This window comes from Phyllopteryx taeniolatus, chromosome 3, assembly GCF_024500385.1.
Source record: "Phyllopteryx taeniolatus isolate TA_2022b chromosome 3, UOR_Ptae_1.2, whole genome shotgun sequence".
In the NCBI taxonomy this organism is placed as follows: Eukaryota; Metazoa; Chordata; class Actinopteri; order Syngnathiformes; family Syngnathidae; genus Phyllopteryx; species Phyllopteryx taeniolatus.
In genome coordinates this window covers 13338920-13361010 of record NC_084504.1, presented here as the reverse complement: position 1 = coordinate 13361010, position 22091 = coordinate 13338920, and the positions used below count along the sequence as shown (strand labels likewise).

General features: G+C 41.6%; 3 protein-coding genes across 11 annotated transcripts in view; 2 read left to right on the top strand and 1 right to left on the bottom strand.

The window, feature by feature from the left end:
• LOC133474891 (uncharacterized) overlaps positions 1-1147 on the bottom strand; it is a 45384-nt gene extending 44237 nt beyond the window's left edge. For all 9 annotated transcript variants that reach the window (XR_009787652.1, XR_009787656.1, XR_009787658.1 and 6 more), the window contains exons 1-2: positions 558-1147; positions 398-452 (exon numbers count right to left, since the gene is read on the bottom strand). Coding sequence is in view for 1 of the 9 variants with exons in the window: in XM_061767024.1 (XP_061623008.1) it covers positions 398-452; positions 558-588 (86 nt within the window). In the remaining 8 variants the exon portion in view is untranslated. The remainder of the gene's footprint in view (positions 1-397; positions 453-557) is intronic.
• An 893-nt stretch (positions 1148-2040) lies between these two features.
• LOC133474889 (cyclin-G1-like) lies at positions 2041-8514 on the top strand. Its single transcript, XM_061767021.1, has 7 exons — positions 2041-2237; positions 2316-2447; positions 5236-5489; positions 6727-6805; positions 6871-6969; positions 7575-7777; positions 7966-8514. Exons 1-7 carry the CDS (start codon positions 2121-2123, stop codon positions 8054-8056), a joined length of 975 nt encoding a protein of 324 aa, XP_061623005.1. The 5' UTR covers positions 2041-2120; the 3' UTR covers positions 8057-8514.
• A 605-nt stretch (positions 8515-9119) lies between these two features.
• On the top strand, positions 9120-21046 carry LOC133474887 (sia-alpha-2,3-Gal-beta-1,4-GlcNAc-R:alpha 2,8-sialyltransferase-like). Its single transcript, XM_061767019.1, has 4 exons — positions 9120-9585; positions 10566-10688; positions 11970-12527; positions 13818-21046. Exons 1-4 carry the CDS (start codon positions 9437-9439, stop codon positions 14098-14100), a joined length of 1113 nt encoding a protein of 370 aa, XP_061623003.1. The 5' UTR covers positions 9120-9436; the 3' UTR covers positions 14101-21046.
• Positions 21047-22091: the final 1045 nt, after the last annotated feature.

The following is a 22091-nucleotide window of genomic DNA, read 5'->3' as shown; positions in this document are numbered from 1 at the left end:
AGAGTGAGAAGGAGACTGTGGATTACAAGGTGTCGAAGAGGCCCAAAATTAAATTGACCTTTCAAAGTTTTTAAGTGTCCGTGATGGCTTGCAGTGAGAAATTATCCAATTTCACAGAGATTATTATTTATTTACTACAAATCATGTATCGTTGTTTAACTAAATTCCACTACTACTACTACACGCCATCATTTGTTCAGTATGTATACTTTTTGTGGCATTTTTGTTTGGTGGTGTGTCGTGAGAGCTCTCTTATGTAAAATACGTGCCTTGGCTCAATAAAGGTCGGCCTGTACAGCTCATACAATGTTAAATGAATAGCTCACAGAAAGTGTCAATTAAAAACAGGTAAGAAAAGCCCCAAATAAGAAAAATAACAACACAAAACATCAGCTACCTCAACTCATCTAACGTCAAACTGTTGAACCTCAGCCCAGAAACGTCCCGTGTGGCTGGAAAATAAGTCGAACACGACTAAATGTTAACAAAACAAGTCAAAAGCGGCTCGGCTAACTAGCCAAGCCAGCTAAACGTCATGAGCTGAGCGAACAACTTACCAGCTCCCGTTTCCTCTCGACGTAAATCCATGATGAATGCATGTTGTAAATGTAAAACGTGGAGTTTAACCTTGTATAACTGTGTGCCAAATATCGCTAAACTAGAAGTTACGACAACGTCGGGTGCCAAGTTTGTCTTTACGTTCCATCACCGTGGGAACTACATTAGTGGCGTCTTTATTGCTTAGTTACAGCATTACACACATACAACACTTACGTCAAAATATAGTTAGTTAATACATAATAATATTTTGTATGTTGTCTCATTTTACCTTTATGACAATCACAGAAATCACTTAAGTTGTTGCGGGCACTTTTAAATAATCTTCTTTGGGGTGTTTAATAGTGACGTTTTCAAGAGCACGTACAACTGCACTGCCATCTCCTGACAGAAACTGGAACTGAACTACTGTACATGAACGGCTTCTTCCTGGCGAGCAGCCAAGTTATGGCCTTTGACAGCACATTAGTCTGATTATGTTTGGATAATATGTTATTGTGTGTGTGTGTGTTTCATTAAATTACAATAACGATAAAGCCAAATTTGATGGTAATCTTCTTTTGGAGTGTTAATGACTTCGTCTCGAGATATTTACCAACTACATCGCCATTCTGTGCCGAGAAGTGAATATACACCAACCGCCAAGCTATGAAAAAAGAAGAAGAAAGAAAATCACGAGCTCATAATATTCATAAACTATTAAGCACATTGACTACAAAAAAAACATTTCAAAAATGTCTTAATGCGGCAAACGTCCATCCATCCATCCATTTTCTGAGCCGCTTCTCCTCACTTGGGTCGCGGGTGTGCTGCAGCCTATCCCAGCTATCATCGGGCAGGAGGCGGGCTACACCCTGAACTGGTTGTCAGCCAATCGCCTGGCACATACAAACAAACAACCATTCGCACTCACATTCACACCTACGGGCAATTTAGAGTCGTCAATTAACCTACCATGCATGTTTTTGGGATGTGGGAGGAAACCGGAGTGCCCGGAGAAAACCCACGCAGGCACGGGGATGCGGCAAACGTGAAGTTATTAAAGTTTAAGATGTGTCTCTTTCCGGGTTTTGTCACGGCGGTGCATGTTGGGTATTGTAGTTTATCAACCTAACAGCTGTTATCTCGTCCGAGCAAACGCTCCTACGAGTTACGTCCCTAATGTTTTTATCACAGTATTTTAGTTTTTAACGATCCAGGTGCATGCTTTAACGTCGATGAGTGTTTACACTTGGGTGTGCTTGCTTAGCTGAGGTAAATAATGTAACCTTGTAGTAATTTGACGATCTATGAAACTTTGCTTTGAAATGAGATATATTTTCTGCTTTGCATTTGTATTATTCTATTTTTCCAGTAACATAAGTGATATGTAGTAAGCAATATGTTTTGAGGGTGTTTTGGGGGTGTGATCTTCCAGTGATACATGACACCTCACCCAGCAGGTGTGGCCTGCGAGTAGACTCCAAGCACTCATGCACACAAACACGTACACACACGTATGTGTTTTTGCATGAATCCCATTGACAGACTCACAGTGCTCGGAAAGGGCGTTGTTCTCCAGAATGAGGGACCACGGAGCCCTGGACAAGGCCCTGGTGAAGGAGCTGAAGTCCTGCTGTGCACGGGAGAGCAACTTTCTTCCCAGGAAGTCTGGTTTGAAGATGATGGAGTCCTCAGCGGTAACCCACTGACCCACTTTTTGCTCTTTGGTGGTATTTGGCCTCCTCAAAAATGCCAATATAACCTCAAATATTCAGAGCGGCGTTTCGGCCAAATGCAGAGATGCCCGAGTGGAGGAGCTGTGGGGTCTGACCAACTTCTTCGGGTACAGCACGCAAACGTTTGTCCGAGCCATCAATCTCCTGGATCGATTTCTTACTGTTATGAAGGTAAGAAGGTCAAAAATCCCTTCGGAAAGAATGGGAACAGAAATAATTTGTGCATGTGTCAAACTGGTCCATCGTAAAACCTTTATGACAATGCTTTGAGTTACATTTTTACCATTTCTAACTGACATAAAAGAACTGAACCCACCCCCAAAAGCTCTGTTCAATAACAACGATAATAATAATAGTGCTATTGGCCAGGGGAGTATTTCAGGAAGTAGGTTATTGAAAAACTCGGAGGAAATTAACCCTGAGATGCGGGAACGTCTGAGTTATACGGTGCAGAGAGCTGGCTAAGAGAAATTCCACCTGTCGGTCACCATGGTAACAGATTCTGGGAACCGAATCTGCTCGTAAGCGTGTTTTCTATGCTAAAACCTGACTTTCTAGCGCTCTCCTCCCACCTGAAGCAAACATAGCTTGCCTGTTTCTCCATGATCCCAATCCATATTGCGGCACAAGTAAATCTAAAATGATATGCTGGCATTCCCAGATTAATTTCTGGTATTGCGTTTCATCAAACTCAAATATGTATCTTCATAACATCTCTAATCTCACACACCGCGGACTTGTGCTGACATGAGGCTGTCTGACATTCCACACATCATTGCGACAGTCGGAGGTTAAAAGTAGGTGAAATTCTGGCTACAAGAGAAGACACATTACTAGTTCCAATATACTTTTTATTTATTTGGCACATAGTTATTCACTGTCACTGAAATGCAGTGGGATCTTTTGTGCATACTGGTCACAAAAAGTGTATTTTATAAATTACAAGAGTAAAAAATGGCTGTTAAAGATCTAACGCTTGAATTAGTGCATGCAAAAAAAATACTTGTAGAACCAAATTATATATCAACAATATAAAGTGAAGCACTAACATCTTTGAGCAAAGAAAACAACATTGGTGGTGCCTTAAGGGATGCCCACTTAATTAGGGATATCGAGGAGGAGACGATTGCAAGTGACTCATGCAAATTACGATAGACACTCTGCTACTCAGACTGGGATTAGTCTAATTCAGGGGTAGGCAAAGTACAGAGGGCCAGTTTTGTTCTTTAATCCATCAGAGTGCCGACAGAGCGTTTATATTGTCAAGAGTCAATGAAATGTTCATTTATTCATTTTCTTCCGCTTATCCGAGGTCGGGTCACGGGGGCAGTAGCTTTAGCAGGGAAGACCAGACTTCCCTCTCCCCAGTCACTTCATCCAGCTCTTCCGGGGGGATCCCGAGGCGTTCCGAGGCCAGGTGAAAGACGTAGTCTCTCCAGCGTGTCCTGGGTCATCCCCGGGGTCTCCTCCCGGTGGGACGTGCCCGGAACACCTCACCAGGGAGGCGTCCGGGAGGCATCCTAAACAGATGCCCGAGCCACCTCATCTGGCTCCTCTCTACTCTGAGATCCTCCCGGATGACCGAGCTTCTCACCCAATCTTTAAGGGAGAGCCCGGACACCCTGCGGAGGAAACTCATTTCGGGATCTTGTTCTTTCGGCCACGACCCAAAACTCGTGACGTAGGTGGGGGTAAGAACGTGGATCAACCGGTAAATCGAGAGCTTCGCCTTTTGGCTTAGCTACTTCTTCACCACAACGGACCAATGCAAAGTCCGCATCACTGCAGACACTGCACCGATCCGCCTGTCGATCTCCCGTTCCATTCTTCTCTTTTGTGCAGCTATAACAGCTTAAACACTTCTGAAAAGGATTTCCACAAGGTTCAGGAGTGTGTGTGTAGGGAACTTTTGACCATTTGCACAGAGTCCTGACCTCAACTCGATAAAACACCTTTGGGATAAATTAATTCGAGTGCCGACTGAGAGCCTGGCCCTCTTGTCCAACATCACTGTGTGACCTTACAAATGTGTTTCTGGAAGAACGGTCAAAAATTCCCTACACACACTCCTGAACCTTGTGGAAACCCTTTTCAGAAGAGTTTAAGCTGTTATAGCTGTAAAAGGTCGACCGATGTCATATTAAACCCTATTGCTTCAGAAGGGCATGTCACTTCAGATCATATGTGAGTTAAGGCAGGTGAGCGAATACTTTTGGCAATATAGTGTATCTCCACTGAAATGTGAAAGACTCATTGGCAGTTATAGAAAACGCATGATTTCAGTTGTTGCTGCTGAGGGTGGCCCAACCAGTAATTAGGTTTAGGGGGCCATTACTTTTTCACACAGGGCCAGGTAACGTTGAATAGTTGTTGTTGTTTTTTTCTTAATAAATCAAATCACCAATTAAAAACAGCATTTTAAGCTCACTTGTGTTATATTTGTCTGATATTTAAAACATTTTTGATGATGATTTTACACATTAAAGTGGGGAAACTATGCAAAAAATATAAGAATTTGAGAAAGGGGCCAATACATTTTCACAGCACTGTAGAGACACACCTGAAGAAGAGATTCACAACTGACTCAGTGAGCTGCAGTAATATTAATCAGTTTTATTTTTAGTTTGACAGTAAAATTCAACTGGGTGTGATATTAAACAGCTCGAAGCCTCTTTTTTGAAGCATTGTTCACTATCTGCCAAACTGCTGCTTGTTGTGAAGTGAGTTATGTTGCCACCATACAGGGGTCTTATCTCAACGTTTTGCTCAGAATTCTCAGCAAAAAAAATCAGCTGAACGACGGCTCAAATCTGGAAAAGCTCGTAAGTCGAGCCACTCGTTTCTCCAGGCACCGCTGTAAAGTATTTCAGTTTTCATGATAACCGATTTCCTAGAAAACCCGCCTGGTTTAGCGTGTGCTCACAAGACTGACTTGTCACCTCTATGGGGATTGTGACAGGCACAGCCCAAACACGTGCCCTGCCTGTCCGTGTGCTGCCTCCACATGGCGGCCGGCGTGACGGAGGAGGCCGAAGACGTGGCGCCCGTCCGTGAGCTCATCCGCATCAGCCACAGCAAGTTCACCGTGTCGGACCTCGGTCGCATTGAGACCGTCGTGGCCCAGAAGCTGGGCCCTGTGACCCCAGCGGTCACTGCCTTCACCTTCTTGCACCTCTACTACTCGGCTTTGAACGCTGTGTGCCATGATGACGGGTAGGGACTCCCTCGTCTACTCATCTGGTGTACAGTAAACCCGCATTTATTGTGTGAGATGCATTCCAGACCCACCCAGGAAATCTGCGGTATTGAGAGACCATATAAAAAACATGAAGAGTTGAAACGCAAAAGCAGACATCTCCATTTTTTGTGAATTGAGTAAAATGAGGTTGTTGTTTTTATTTCTGTTCCCACATTAAAGGTAATATTACATATTCATATATATGAAGTAATATATAATATTATTACATAGTAATATATATGAAGCAATTAAGAAGCTAAATGGCAATTTCTATGCACGGGAGCCCTTTGCATTGGAGGGAAAAAAATCACAATACTGTATTTGCTTGTTTTTTTGTTTGCCTCAAACCCTTTTTTCTGGTTGAAGAATAGATCTTTTATACATGCATTTGAACAGGAAATATATTAAGATACTGTGATGTACATACATTGGTTCAATAAAATAAAAAAAATAAGCAGACATATTTTGTCCATATTTAAAATGGCATTTTTGTCATATATCCGGTTAGGTAGTGTGCGATCCTATATGTGACCGCCTCGTAGCAGTGACGACAAATTGTGGCCCCCGCCATCATTTAAGTTCCCCATCGCTTGTATAGATCTCACAATAATTATAAAACTTCAAACAACTGCTATTTTATCACACATTCAAACAGACACATAAACGAGACTTAAACATTGTATGTTTAAACACCAAAATGGTACAACCAAGCCACATTATTTCATCTAACAAAAGTCCACTAGCATAATGCTAATATGTCATGCTACACGTCATAGACAGCCTAATGGAAGCATTTGCATAGATCTTATAGTAATTATAAAAAAAAACAAAAAACTGCTACTTTACACACACACACACGGAGAAGCAACACATACTGTACAAACAGAGCATACAATAATATCCGCTGGCAATACTGTATATTCCCTCTGCTCTGTGGTAACTATTGCCGTACCTCAGTTGGGCACCTTCTCTGCCTCTTCTTCTTGCTTCTAATTACGCTGCATGTCTTACATTAGAGCTCAGTGCTGCCCAGCATGTTGCAGCACAATGCGGTACTACACTGAAGGCGTGCAATTCTAAATTCGGACTTGCATGTATACTGTGAAAATCCATACAAATTGATATAGCTGTGGTGTGAACGATGAACCGTGATATAGTGGTGGTTCACTGCACTGCACTGCACAAAATGTTTGATTACCTTTGTTTTTAAAGGACAGAGATCCCAAGCGTCATGACGCTGGAAGCGCAGCTGAAAGCCTGCTTGTGTCGACTTGTTTTCTCCAAAGCAAAAGTAAGACTCTAAGCTCCCAGTTTGACTTTAATAGAGCAGCGGTGACCTAAGTCTCTCCTCAATAGTCGTCCCTACTCGCCCTCGCCCTAGTTGCCCACGAGTTTGAAAGCCTGCAGTGCACCGCCGCGTCAAAGATAATGCAGCAGATGCAAAGAGTCACAAAGGTACGCTATAGTCAAATATTATGTGTTTGTAACAGTACTTAAGGTTTCAACTTGGGGAATATATGATCAAAGCTTCTATTTAAAACATTTTTCAATACTTTTGTCAAGTGATATTTTGTCAAAAAAATGTAAATTTATATATATAAAAAAAGTTTTTCAGTTTTTCCAAAAATTGGTTTTGAATCTGTTTTTGTAATTTTCTTTTTTCACATTACATTTCAATGCATTTCTTTTTTTTCAAATGTTCTTCAATTAGACATTTAAATAAAAAAACATATTTCCCAAATTAGCTTTTTTACATAGATTTTTTTGCCCAAACTTGTACACTATTTCAAAGAAATTTAAACATACACTTCATTCATTTCTTTCACGTTATTTTTCAGTGTTTTAGTTTGTTTGGTTTGTTTTGTTGTTTTTTCACTAAATAATATTTGGACATTTTTCCTGCATATATTTAATGTTCCACTAAAGAAACTTTTTTTTTTTTCGGAGCTGGCATCTGTCAGATTCACCGCATCTGGACCCTACCAGCTTGGTAGTAGTAGTGGTAGTAGACCACATTGCACCCCACTGGCCATTTAGTGGGCATTCTCATTCTTCTGCAGGTGAGTGACGGCGATCTACGCCATTGGCAACACCTGGTGGCCAAGCGCATGACGGAGTACCGCTCAGCTCAGTGCCACAAGCCCAACGGCAGGAAGCTGGTATGGGCGCTGTCTAAGAGGACTGCGCAGAGTCTGCACGGCAACCTCTGCACTGCCCCCCGTCTGCCCACCATACCTGAGGACGCCTGGGACCACAGCCTAAGGTATTATATACTTTATGTTCAGAATCTGTCTCGTAACATGTTGATAGGTTGTGCTTTTTAGCCTTGTTTATTGTCAAAATAAGACTATACTCGTGAGTCACGCTTCACAAATTGACATAGTCGCCCAAAAACACCTATTTGTGGGTTTTTGTGCTGCAGTGCTTAAATATTTGTTTTTTTTCTCACAGTGAGGAGGACCCGAGTAGCGGCGAAGACAGCCCTTGCGGCTCTCTGGGCAGCGGTGGTGAAGGAGCCTTCTTCCCTGCCTCCTATTTGTGACTCATCACCACCTGTTTTTTTCCCAAACAAACATTGATTTGCTCCATGCGTAGCCAATGTGGTAAAAAAAGAAAGAAAAAGCAATATTTTTGGCAACTCCTTGGTGGCTTTAGTGTCCATGCTGGACACATTCCAGCAAGACAAAAAAGAGTTGCAGTTGACTGTCGGCTAACATGCTGCTTAACAGGATTATGCAAGTAATATGTGCCTACTATGTTCTAATGTCACATTTCAATGTGAAAGTTCCAGACTTAATATGCTGCACTGTTATTATGAAGGTCTTTTTTTTTTATTTTTTACTTTGTTTACTAAGATAATGTTAAGGAAAAAATATACTTGTACATAACACCTTATAAAAAGGTGTGAAAAATGTGGTTTTATGTATTTCAATGTATCACCAAGGGAATGTTTACACTGTATTAGATTGTTTTAAAATTAAAGATTACTCTTTTAATGCAGTTTTGTTTGTGTTTCAGTGGTTCTCCAGCTCTTAAAATCAAGTACAACTAAAAAAATTATTAGCTCTCCAAATACCACCACAATGACCAATATTAAAATACTGCTGCTGTGGTTCTCACCCCTAGTCCCCTTGTCCACTCTGTCCCTCTGTCTGTCCCCTAAAACTCTTTTTCTGTCCAGCTGCATTTTCAATAAACATCATAATAATAATACAAAAATAATAATAAGCAGAGGGAGTACTCAAACTTCAATAGTTCAAACAAGTGTTCCAGCACAAAGGCATACAGATCCACCATTCTGCTAGGCCATGCAGCTGAACAGGAAAGGTTAAAAATATATATATATATATTGATATCTTAAGTGTCGTTTTAATATTGCTAAATAAGGTCTACATATTACATTTATAAAAATATATATATAACATTTTTAAAATTATCATTCGCATTCTGAACATTTGTGGATTAAATATTTTGTTTGTTTTGTTTTACTGTCGTGGGCCATAAATTGCCCCTATAAATCTGATTTAATGTGCACGCCACTTCCACTTCCATTATGTTATTGGACTAGCTTCCCCGCGCGTGCATGTAAGTGTGCGCGCGCCCACTCTGGCTCCATCTCCTTGATGAAGCCTGCAGGAGGAAGAGGAGGAGGAAGGAGGAGGAAGGCAGTATTAAGGGGGAATGACAACCGTCCGAGCTCCATCTCCACCACCACCACCACCACCACCATCATCCTCAGCATGTATCCGAAAAAAGGCACACGCAACCGGCGATGAACCGCCGCGGATCAACGTCCGGGCAACAGCGGTAGAAGACGCAGAAGCAGCAGCAGAAGCAGTGACGCCGGTGATGCGGACGCTCGGCCGGACGACGACGACGACGACGACGACCCCCGCCGAGTGAGGCCGCTCCCCTCGCCAAGATGGCCCGCGTGGCGCGCGCCCTGGGTCTGATCATCCTGTGCGTGGCGGTGCTCATCCTGTCGCTCATCAGCTACGTTTCCCTGCGGAAGGACAGCCTCTTCGGGACGCCCGTCGGGGGGCCCAGGATCATGTTCCACGCCGGCTTCCGGTGAGCGATCAGCGGGGCTGTGCGTGGGGAAAGGTGCGGCCAGGTGGGTGGGGGTGGGGGTCGCGTGGGCCGTGGGCCGTGGGCGATGGGTGCAACATGGACGCTTTATGGCTGCTTGTCAATCAAGCAAGCAAGTCATGCTGCACTATAGTGTATATAATGGCACAAAACATACATTGATAAATGTTCCGGTTTTGCCACTACTACTACTGCTACTTTTCACTTGTCACTCACAACATTAGGTACACCTGAAGAGTCTAATGAGATGGATAAATGGCACATTTTTAGACATAAATGTTTATTTTGACATTTGTTAAACACAAACATGTATTTACAGTTTATTACACTCATTATCGTCGCTCAAGCATGACGTGACATGCTTTGGATCATGAGTTGTTACTTTTCATAGATAGATTGGTGGATATAGATGGCACATGGTGTGGTATGCTTTGGATGGCGAGTTGTCGGATGGATGGATAGACGATGCGGTACGCTTTGGATCATGAATTGTTACTAGATGTGGTATGCTTTAGATAATGAGTTGTTACTTGGATAGGTAATTAGATCTACTGATGGATGGATGATGTGTTATGCTTTGGATTATGAGTTGCTACTTTCCATAGATGGATGAATGATGGATAAACGGCACGTGATGTGGGACGCTTTGGATCCCGAGCTGTTGGACGAATGGAGGGACAGATAGATGACACATGATGTGGTACGCTTTGGATCATCAACTGTTACTTTGCATTGATGAATGGATAGATGGATAGGTGACGCATGATGTGGTATACCTTGGATGAAAATATTAGAAAGAGCGCGAGACATTTTTTGATGCGGCTCTTATACTGGCTCTCATTATACTGTTTCAAAAGTACCACTAACTAATGACTCTTCGAGATGGCAGCAGATAACGACGGAACCAAGCCAATTACACAAAAACTAAAACAAGCACAATGCCGATTCTGTGCCTTTGTCAGATCTCAGTTCGCCATGAATTTCCTGGACCCATCCTTCATCCCACTGACCACTGCCTTGAACGAAGAGCTCCAGGGGAAGCCGTCCAAGTGGAAATTCAACAGGACCGCCTTTTTCCAGCAGAGGTAAGATAAACGTTTTGCGTCTGGTGGGGGTATGGGGGGTGGGCGGTATTTGATTCACAGAATTGTTCACTGAGGCCAAAGGAAATGAGAAAGATGTGAGAGAATTCCTTGGCTGGAAAGAACAAGGGGGCATTCCAACTTTAGCCCCCTCGTCTTGATATTTGCTTTCATGTGGGATAATAACAGTATCGGAACAGTGTGGCCAATTGCTTTACTTTGGGTGTAGAATGAAAACTTTTCAAATGCTTTTGACAGCGTCTTCAAATGATTTGCAGTAGCCGTCAAAAGCTGCTTGTTACGAAGTGAGTTGAGTTGAATTCACTGCGTCCACACAGCATTCCAAACTCAAATTTATTTTTCCTCAAAGTCGGAGCAAAAAAATCGTCCGGACAACTGCTAGTATATCAAAAACACTCACAAATCGGGTTACTTGCATCTCCACTGTATATGTATTGTGAAGCCCTTATACTACAGTAGCTAAGAGGTATGAGCAACATGAAAAGCAGCAAGCTGTCTTCTGTGTGTGAAAAACAAGCAATTGTGAGCCTGATGGAAGATGGGAAAAGTAGCCCACATTAACTCTAGAGCGCCGTCTATGGATGGAAAGACAAACGATTGTGAACTTGCGGGAAGATGGGAAAAAGTTACCAACGACCTTTTCACACTGCACTTGCCCAGTGTGAAAGGCCAACTACGACGGCAACGGGGTTGCGGCCATCCCGTATTTGGAAGGCGTCGCTGCAAAACGCGCTGCTGTCCCCTCAGCACATACACAATGAATGGGAACGTCGAGGGCGTCAGACGCCTTGTCAAGTGCAGTGTGAAAGGCCTTTAAGGCCGCAGCGCTGTCTATGGGTGAAAAAACTAGCAATTGTGAAGCAGAGAAAAGATGGATCAAGTAAACGTGAAAGGGAGATGTCTACGGGTGAAAAATGAGGGATTGGGAATCATGTTTGTTACTCTCTCTATTATTATCTCTCAGTTTCACAACTGCTTGCTTTTTACCTGTACACAACTCTCTGATTTGGATGATGGTTACTTTTCTCATCTTCTCCAAGCTTCACAATTGCTTGTTTTTCCACCCATAGACAATTCTGTGAATTTTGTCTTGGTTACTGTGCCCATCTTTTCTGAGCTTCACAATTGCGTTGTTTCCCACTCCAAAAAAAAAACAAAAAAACGGCTCACTCTTCCAATGCTTTTGGAGAGGGAGTGTAAATACAGGCATAAAATCCTCCCCTGGGGAATGACCAATAAAGTCAAAGTGTACTTTTGTGTCAGGAAGGACATTTTCAACTACATCGACATTCCGCACAACTTCTCTCTGACCAAGAGCAGCGTCCGGGTGGGCCAGCTAATGCACTTCGACTACTCCAGCCACAAGTACGTATTCTCCATCAGCAACAACTTCAAGTCCCTGCTGCCCGACGCTTCGCCCATCCTGGACAAGCACTACGGCACGTGCGCGGTGGTGGGCAACAGCGGCATCTTGACTGGCAGCCACTGCGGCTCCGAGATCGACGGCGCCGACTTCGTCTTTCGCTGCAACTTCGCCCCGACTGAGGTGTACGCCAAGGATGTGGGTCGCAAGACCAACCTGACCACCTTCAACCCCAGCATCCTGGAGAGGTACTACAACAACCTGCTGACCATCCAGGACCGTAACAACTTCTTCCTGCACCTGAAGAAGCTGGAGGGCGCCATTCTGTGGATTCCTGCTTTCTTCCTGCATACATCGGCCACCGTCACCCGCACCCTGGTGGACTTCTTTGTGGAACACAAAGGCCAGCTCAAGGTGGAGCTGGCCTGGCCTGGAAATATCATGCACGATGTCAACAAGTAAGACAGCAAGATCGGTATCCACGAATATAACGCAATAGTACATCAGCGCTGTACCAGAATATAACTTTTACACACAACGCGGCAAATAACCCATTTAATTCTATGAGAAAAGTAACTGTTGTTGGGAGGATTTGACCTTGCTAAGTCCATCACCTTAATCACTCATCCACAACAACCTGTAACATCTTTTCTAGATGCAACCATTAGCATAAATGCTAGGACTAACTGAAGTAGAAGGAGCAATGTCCAAAGTCATCTATTGTTGGTAGGATTCGGACCTGCTTTGAGAGACCACAAGTGATTTCTAGTCTATCACCTCAACCACGCAGGTAGGAGGAAGCCCAGGTAGTTAGACATTCGGCACTGCCCCATTCACTAGTACCAAGTTACCCACGAAGGCATGTTGTCTCTGGTGAAAGTTTACAAAACAACCCGTTGTAAAATGCGCACTGCAGAGTCAGATGGTAATGTTGATGTTCAGCTTGCCATCTCGCCCACAACAACCTGTGCTACCTATGCGAGATCCTATGATTAGCATAAGTGCGAGCACAAATTGTAGTAGATGTACCAAAACGTTCTGGGAAATTCATCTGTTGTTGGCAGGATTTGAATCTACGTAGGGAGAACTCAAGGCAGTTCAAATCCAGCTCCGTCCACAACAACCTCTGTTCATTCAAAAGATGCGAACATTAGCATTATTGCAACCACTAACTAAAGAGTCAAAGTTCCAGAAAACCTTCCCGTTGTTGGCAGGATTTAAACCTGCTCAGGGAGATCCCAATGGAACTCTAGTCCATGGCTCAGGTGGTAGAGTGGTCGTCTCCCAACCTGAAGGTTGTGGGTTCAACCCTAAGCCCTTGTGACCATGTCGAAGTGTCCTTGCGCAAGATACTGAACCACAAGTTGCTCCTAATGCTGTGTCATCAGTAAGTGAATGAGGAGACATCGTTAAAGTGCTTTGATTACCTTGAAGGTAGAATAGTGCTATACAAGATGCCATTTTGTAGCGCTGTTCGAATGTGTAATGAGTTTAGGTTATCCCCTCAATGTATCGCACAATGCATTTTGAAAAATAATGATCGATGGTCACGAGAGAAAAAATATACAGAATATCCGATAACGCATTGTGTTGTGGTGCGAAAATATCTTTAAAATAAGTAGAGCAACACATCACAACATGCGTGGACATAAGGTGCTTTGTTTTTATTCGCTAGTGATTAGGGAGTAGGTAATGAGTGAAGGATAATATTACATTTATTAAGCTTTCTTTGTTTGTCCCTCGGGCAGATACTGGAAGACCAAGAACCTTTCCCCCAAGCGTCTGAGTACGGGCATCCTCATGTACACGTTGGCGTCGGCTATGTGTGACGAGATCCACCTGTACGGCTTCTGGCCATTCGGCTGGGACCCCAATACGGGCAAGGACCTGCCCTACCACTACTACGACAAGAAGGGCACAAAGTTCACCACCAAGTGGCAGGAGACCCACCAGCTGCCCAGCGAGTTCAAGCTGCTCTACCGGCTGCACCGCGATGGCGTCAGCAAGCTGAGCCTGACACATTGCATGTAGAGGGGAGTCACAAGGGGAAGGGGATTGCGCGTCACGCCGCGCCCGCATTCCGCATAGCCAGCGTTCATGCTAAATGTGCGCCTTGCTCGGTTTTGGTATTGTTGTGTTAAGTATTCCAGTCTGTCGCCTCCGTAATGCTCCTTCGCATGACTGCTGGCAGTGGCAAACACAGTGGACCCTCCACAAGGACAACACTAAACCCAACCCTCGAATTGTTCAGTTACACCATAGGAAACAACGGAAGTGGCATGACACCATTTTTCTTCCACACAGGAAATGTTGCAAAAGTATCTTTGCAACATACAGATTTTAACACCCACAAAACTCAAGACACCCGTAAGACATGTCGTCCACCTATTCTACCGGTCTAAAGTTATCCACCCACTATACTTTAACCACGTCTAATGTCATGTGCCAACTGCAGTCCACCCTTGGAGGGTAGATCGTTCGAATTCTGCAAAATGTTTGGGAAAGGTGCCTCGATGCAACCTTTACCAAAGGAAAGGAGATACTGTATATTACCCACAATCCTTTACGGCAGTAATATTAGGCCACTGCCCAAGTTTACAGACTACGCGAAAATGTTCGAGCTAGAGACTTTAGAAATAATTAAATAAAACTTTTATTTTAATAAATAGTACAGAACGGTATATAAAAGCAAACATATTAAGAATACAGTCTTCGTGAACAATAGCAATGTAAACATACAAATTTGCCTCAATGATTGGAAGACAAACATTACTATCCATACAAAAAAAAACCCACTGTAAACACAAAATATAAAATACAGAAACATGAGCAAGGGATGAAATTTCGAGTGAGATGGAAAAAGGACAGAAAAAGAAAAACAAGCTAGAGACATTTTTTTTCCATTATTTATTCATGAAACAAAAGATACAAACCCAATTGCCAGAGGGTGACATAAAATTGGTGCCAAAAAGGCAGATGATCATATCACAAAAATAAGAGAACAGAGAGCCAATATTTTAATGACTTTTGCAGTGTCTAAGAGTCCTAAAATATTGCTTGATTTAATTTTAGTATCTATATTTATTATTTGTATATTTCAATCGTTGTAGAAACACTACATGGGTAGAATCTGTGAATTATTCCCCAAAAATATTTTATTAGTAAGCAAGTATTATCCAATAAAGTGAAATACATGTATATCATTAATTTATACAAATATGATATAAATATGGAAACACGTGTGAAGCCTAAACATTAAATATTGTAATCTTTGGTTGCTCTGTGCTGATATCTTGTGGTTAAAGACATTAATAAGACTCAAATATTTTGCAGGTAAAGTCCAGAAGCTAGAAACTTTACATTAGCAAGATTTGTAGTTACGGTCAGTTATGAAAAGTTGACGCGAATTAATTTGAAACAGGGCTGTCCTTTCCTATGCTCAAAAGGAAGCACCTTTTCATGTCTCTTTGACCCGATTCCAAGAAAGTTTCAGGAAAGGTGGCATAAATGTTAGGAGATCGGACTTTACGAAGAGGGAATCTACCTACTTGTCTACAGGTGATCCCCCCCCACCTGTCGAAAGTCATCTGACCTCTACCCAAGTCTGATGTCATCTGCCTATCAAACTTCACCCACCTGTCTAAATTCATGCGCCCACTAGACTCTGCACCATCAAAAGTCATCCACCTACTAGACTCTGCCCACCTGTCTAGTCTTTTACCCACTAGACTCTATCCACTGGTCCAAACTCATTCAACCACCAGACTCTGTCCACTTTTCTGAATTCATCCACCAACGAGACTGCCCATTAGACTCGGCCCACCTCTCTTAAGTCATCCATTCACTATACTCGGCCTTATCTAAAATCCCCTAACTAGACTCAGCCCACCTGTCAAAAGTAATTTGCCCGAGAGACTCCACCCGTCTGTCCAAAGTCATCCATCCACGATACTCTTTCCATCATGGCATTTATTTGGAATAGATGGGCAAACTGTTAGACTTTGGAGGTTCCACTATAGTCCAAATTGTGTTTTAAAAGCCTTGTGTTTAGTATATAAAAAATAAAAAATAAAAAAAATCACTGCCTAATCTCAGGGAAGGAGTTAGATCAGTGTTTTAAATCCCCATTGGATGCGTCCGAACAGATGCGCTACCCTCTTTGGCCACAAGATGAGGTGTCAGACAAGCTGCGCTACTCTTGTTTACAACACTTTAACAACAATCCCAACAAGTCCCAATTCTAAAACTTTTGGATAAATAAGTAACATTCCAAATAATAAGCCATAGATTCACAGAGAGAGAGAGATCATATATATATATATATATTTACACACAGGATGTTGTGATTATACTACTGAATATTGTCAAGTTTAGTGTCACTTTCTAAAATATAAGTCGTCTTCAGTCACGCTAGGTAACGTAAGGAAGAATGTCACGGTATGGCGACAAAATAATACCGCAGGAAAAAAAAGGCAGATTTTCCAGAAAACAGTTGTAATACTGTGAGAATAAAGTCATAGAATAAAGTGGCAATGACGAGGTATAAGGAAATATTACAAGGGGAAAACATTTTTATTTATTTCTTTTAATATATTTTTTTCTAGCAAGAATAAAGTCGTGATTTTAACTAAGTAGTCGTGTTTTTTACATCTTTTGTTGTTTCTCCATACCATTTTCCTGGTAAAATTCTGACTTTTTTTTGTGATATCAAAACTTTACTAGTGTAACTTCATGACTCTTGTCTCGAATTATTTTTTTAACTTTATTCTTGTAAAATTATGACCTTTTTTCTTTTCCCTAAAAACACTACTATTCTTGTAACATTCCAACTTTTGTCTTTAGTAACGTTAGTAAAAAAAAAAAAAATTGCGCAACTTTTTAAAAACATACTATTAGGACTTTATTGATATAAGATGTAACAGTACAAGTTTTTTATCGCAAAATTTTAACTTCATTGTTGTAGCGTTGTGACTTGTCGAAAAAGTACAACTTCATCGCCAAATTGGGTCTTTTTTTTCTTCAAGAATGCAATTTTATGCTAAAAAATGTATGACTTTTTTCCTGGAAACTAAAGGTTTATTCTTGTAAAATTAGGATGTTCATGTAAAATTAAAACTTTTGTAAAAAGTAAAATTCAAACTTTTTCCTATAATCACAAGTTTTTTTCTCGTCAAAAATTCCAACTTTGTGACTTGGTAACGATACGCTACCTAAGCGTGGCTAAAATCTTAAGAAAATACAACATTTTGAACAGATTCAAATTTAACATTTTTTATTTCGGGTTTCACCGTGGCAACCGTCAACTAGAGTATACACATAAAAACAGATTATTATGAGAGATTTTATTGCCTCGTGTCATAAAGCAGACAACTTGCTGCACTGTTATGAGAGCATGTTCAACTCGAACCTCACGTTGCATGCAAGAGGCACTAACAATGTTTTAGAATTCTTTAGTAGAACCTTCTTTTAACCTTGCTTTGCATTGCTGACTGCAAGTTTCCTTAAGAATATTTCCAGTGACTGTATAGTGAATAATAAGATACTCTTTTGGAAAAGCCGTTTGAGCATTTATTCTATATCCTTATAGCGTAAGGTCAATGTACTGTACTAGTATACTCTTTGTTCTCATTAGTCAGACAATTCAGTGCACTAGCAAAACGACTAGGGTGCACTAGTAGAACAACTTTTGAAATACTACAAATAGAATCATGCGTCATGCGTGTACTAGGGGTTGAACCGACTACTCGACTTTACCCCTCCGTAATGAGGGTTAGAGCTTGAGGTCAATTAGTTGCCAATCATGGGTTTCGGCAACAGGAGGTGGGTTTTGCACAGCAAACTAGCAGGGGTGACTCAAGAGTGCGGAAATATTTTTGTTACAAATGAGATTGGGACCACGGCCACAATAGATTAAAGTCTATTGCAGCCTTAAATCCTCACGTCAGCAGTCAGTGAATTCATCAAACACCGTCCTGTAACAGTGAAAAGAAAATATATTGAAGCGTCTTCTTAGAAAATGAAATAAAGACAAGCGGTGGTCAATCAATAACATATTGTAAAAATTTACATTAATGTCACCAGACAAAACTTCTCACCCAATCACAGTCACAGAAACCTTCTGAGTCTCTTTCACAGTCGGCTCTTATAAAACTCTCACAACAATCCAGGTAACATAACTTCAAGTTTTCTACAATACATTGTTGAATTTGAGAAATCCAATACATCCTCTTGTAACTTTAACTGTGTCATGTGAATTGGTGTTAAAGTTTTACAAGCTCCGACAGTCTGCGAGGCTATGACGGTATCTGAATGTGATTGGATGAGCGAGTGGTGTCTGAATGTGATTGGATGAATGAGTCAGAGTGGGGCCTGTACAACTGAGAACGGCGGGAAGAATGAGTGAGCGAGCATGTGGTTGGATGCCCACACAGCAAGTTGAGAGTCTTTAATCCAGCAGCAGTTGGTGAGAGGTGGAAGTCCAATGTCCAATAATTGTATTGCTTGAATGTCTGGTGGTATCAAGTTAAAGGCAGAACTAGAGTCAATAAAAAGTAGCCTAGCAGAGTCGAGGCTGACATTTTTCGGGATTCCCACCGGATCCAGTGGCATTCCTGTGGGACGGGAGTGAATTTCACCATCAATCACAGGATTGGGCAGGAGGGGGAGCAAAGGTCATCTGGAGCTAGCGGGAGCGGGAACTATGAAAACAAATGCACCGGGAATGGACGGGAGTGGAAACCATGGTGGTGGGAGTGAAAGCATGATGCAGTTATATTGTATATTGTATTTCATTTTAAAGCTATAATCCACAAAATCTTTGTAAAAACAAACAAAAAAAAGTCATGTTCACCCAAGCCGCCATGAGAGGAGATGACACAATGCTGATTAAGCCATTCAGCTCCTCTAACATCTTGCTGTATTTGTCAGTATCTTATTTTTTACATTTAGTGAATGTCCTATTCATTTCTCGCGCTGGCTCGGTTGGTGGCGCAGTGCAAATGACGGAAATAACGGCACGGAAATGACACGTCCTTCAAAACAGTAACATTTTGTAGAATCACATATAAGGGCCATAACACGCATTGCCTACGTCATATTGAAGCGCCGGCTCAGTTCTTTTGTTGGGGGGGTTACATACTATAGCTTTAAATCAAATCGATATTTGAATTTCCCCTCAGCATCGAGCCAAACATAGCTAAACATAAATTTATGTTTTGTTTCTTGATCATTCCGGTAATTCAATGTATTTATTATGGTGAGTAAGGCAGACATGTAATGCATATTTCATACCGAGGAGCAAAAAGTGAGCAGGAATGACAGAGTAAACAAAAATATGTGGGGCGGGAGGGTTAGTAGTGGGATTCTATACATTTTTGCTCAGGATTGGGATCAATCTCTGTGGGAGTGGGGTTATTTTTTTTTTAAACTCTGGATTGGGTAGGATTTTTTCAAAAATGTGGTATTGCGCGAGATTTTACTTTTTTAAACATTCGCGATTTGTTGGTATTTTTTTTTTTTTTTTAAACACCCGGGATTGGGACGTAGTGTGAGCGAGTTAGATTTTTTTACTTGGGATTGGGATCAACCACTGTGGGAGTGGGAGGGAGAAGGAGTCAGCATCCACTCCTGTGACAGCCTCTATAGCAGAGCGCCCCTGCTGTTCCAAGTGTGGGGTGGCAGTGTGGCGTCCTGTGACAATGGCATCTTCTGTCCATCTGTTAGCTCTATATGCAAACTGGTGTGGGTCAAATATGGGTGGGGGACAGGATGTGATGCGAGGTCGGACCAGTTTCTCTAAACACTTCATAAAAGTAGGTGTCAGAGCGACTGGTCAGAGGTCTTACTAGTGAGGACAAGTAGCATGCTAGTACATGGATCTTAAACTAGATATCAAGGATTCAGAAAAAAAGGCTTAAGGAGCTTTCAAAGTACTCCTGCTGTATAGTTCAAACGGAACCAAACCTCATGCAGTTCTGCTTCATTTTGTCACATTTCTTTTCTCCAAGTGTGTGTTTATCAGAAACGGGGGACCACCCAAGCAAGTCGTCGGTGGTCTTTAAGAAGCTGGAGGACACATGATCGCGTGTCTCATGACTGTGCGACTTGTCACAGGATGTCGCGAGCACGCTCAGATTGATTTTTGGCTGTTGCTGTTGTTGACGCCTAGAATCTTTTCCCAAACAAAAGCGTTTCTTGTCATGTCAGACGAGGGGCTATTTTGTTTATTACTCTGTGTAGCTGATGTCACGTGTACGAGGCGCTAACTGTGCATGAATGTCTGGGTGTCAGCACATTAGGAATGTACGCCAAAAAGAATGTTTGAGGGAAATAGTCTTGGGTTAGCTCTTAAATGCCAAACTAAAACGTCATCAATCCATGAGTTACCTCAGCCAAGCCTGAGAGCGCAAGGGTTTGTTCTTTTGACTTCTTATGAAATGCCATAATGTTTTGGCATTGAAAATAAATACAATATGTATTGTATTTGGCCACCATTTGAGGAAATGTTCATTTTTGTCGTTAAAGTCCGATTGCACTGGGCCCAAAGATAAAAAGTAAAAATAAATGCCCCCGGCGACTATTTGAAGAAATGTTTACTTTTGTCGTTACAGTCCACTTGCATTGGGACCAAAGACAACAAGGAACAATGAACACTTCCTCTCAAATAAATGTCCATATGTCCCCCATTGAACATGTCCCATTATTTCGTATTATCAATTTGCCACCTGTCTGTACATAAGTGCCACACAGAAGAAACTTTATTCACAAGATTTTTTTTCTTGTACTTTTTGCTACGTCTGCATGGCTAACGCAATTACGTGGACGCTTATGAACATGTCATATATATAAAAAAATCATCAATGTCTTTGGGGGTTGTTTTGACCAAAAAATCTGTATATTTAAATGTCTTATTTCACTGTATTATAAATGTGTGCCTGCATATTAATATGTCCAATAAAAAATATTTTTTTTCTTCCAAGTGAACCAAAAAAATGGTTTTACCCTAAAAAAAAAATAAAAAAATAAAATAAAAAAACCTAAATATCATACATATGAAAACTTGTTGAAAATGTGCTAATTGCATTATCCATGATAGTAACTAGTTGGAAACTAGTTTTTAAATGTACTTTTTTGTCATCTAACAAAAAGCCAGGCTAATGTAAGTTCAACCACAGAAAAAGATCATAGAAAATCATTAGCCTTAGCCTAGATGCTAACTAGCGCTGGTAGCTACAAAGCTAATAGTTGAACAATACTACAGTCTTGAGATTTCACGAGAATCCAAAGAGTTAGCAAAGTACAAAGCTAATTGTCTGTGTCTGTGTGTGTATTTGATTCTAACCGATGATGAAGTGATGATTTCACTTTCACTTTGTCATCTAACAAAATTTCAGGCTAATTTAATCTGAAGAGAGAAACCTAATAGAAAAGTATTAGCCTGAGCCATGATGGTAACGAGCTCTGGCAGCTAAGAAGCTAAAAGTCTAACAGTGTTACGGAGTGTAGAGTTTATGCTAGAAGCCAAATAGCCAGCCAACTACTTTTTATTTTGTCTAACAAAAAGTCAGGCTAATGTAAATATCAAGGGAGAAAACTAACATAGAAAAGCATTAGCCTTAGCCAAGATGGTAACAGGCTGGCTAATATTTCAACAATACTCCGGAGTCACCGCCACACGTTTTTTTCCCCCGTCAACGTTCCTCCCACATTTCAAAGACAAGCATGTAAGCTTCACTGAAGACTAAATTGTCCATAGTTGTGAATGTGAGTGTGTATGCTTGCTTGTCTGGGTCACCAGCAATTGGCTGGAGACCAGTTCAGGGTGTTCCCCACATTGTTCGCCAAACGTCAGCAAAGGTTAAATCAATGCTCTAAATCAAAGGTGTCAAACTCATTTTTGTCACGGGCCACATCGCAGTTATGACTTCCCTCGGAGGGCCGCTACAAATGTGGACCCATATAAATGAAAGATTACCTCATATACTGTAATTACAGTATACACAACACATTGATGAATAACCAGT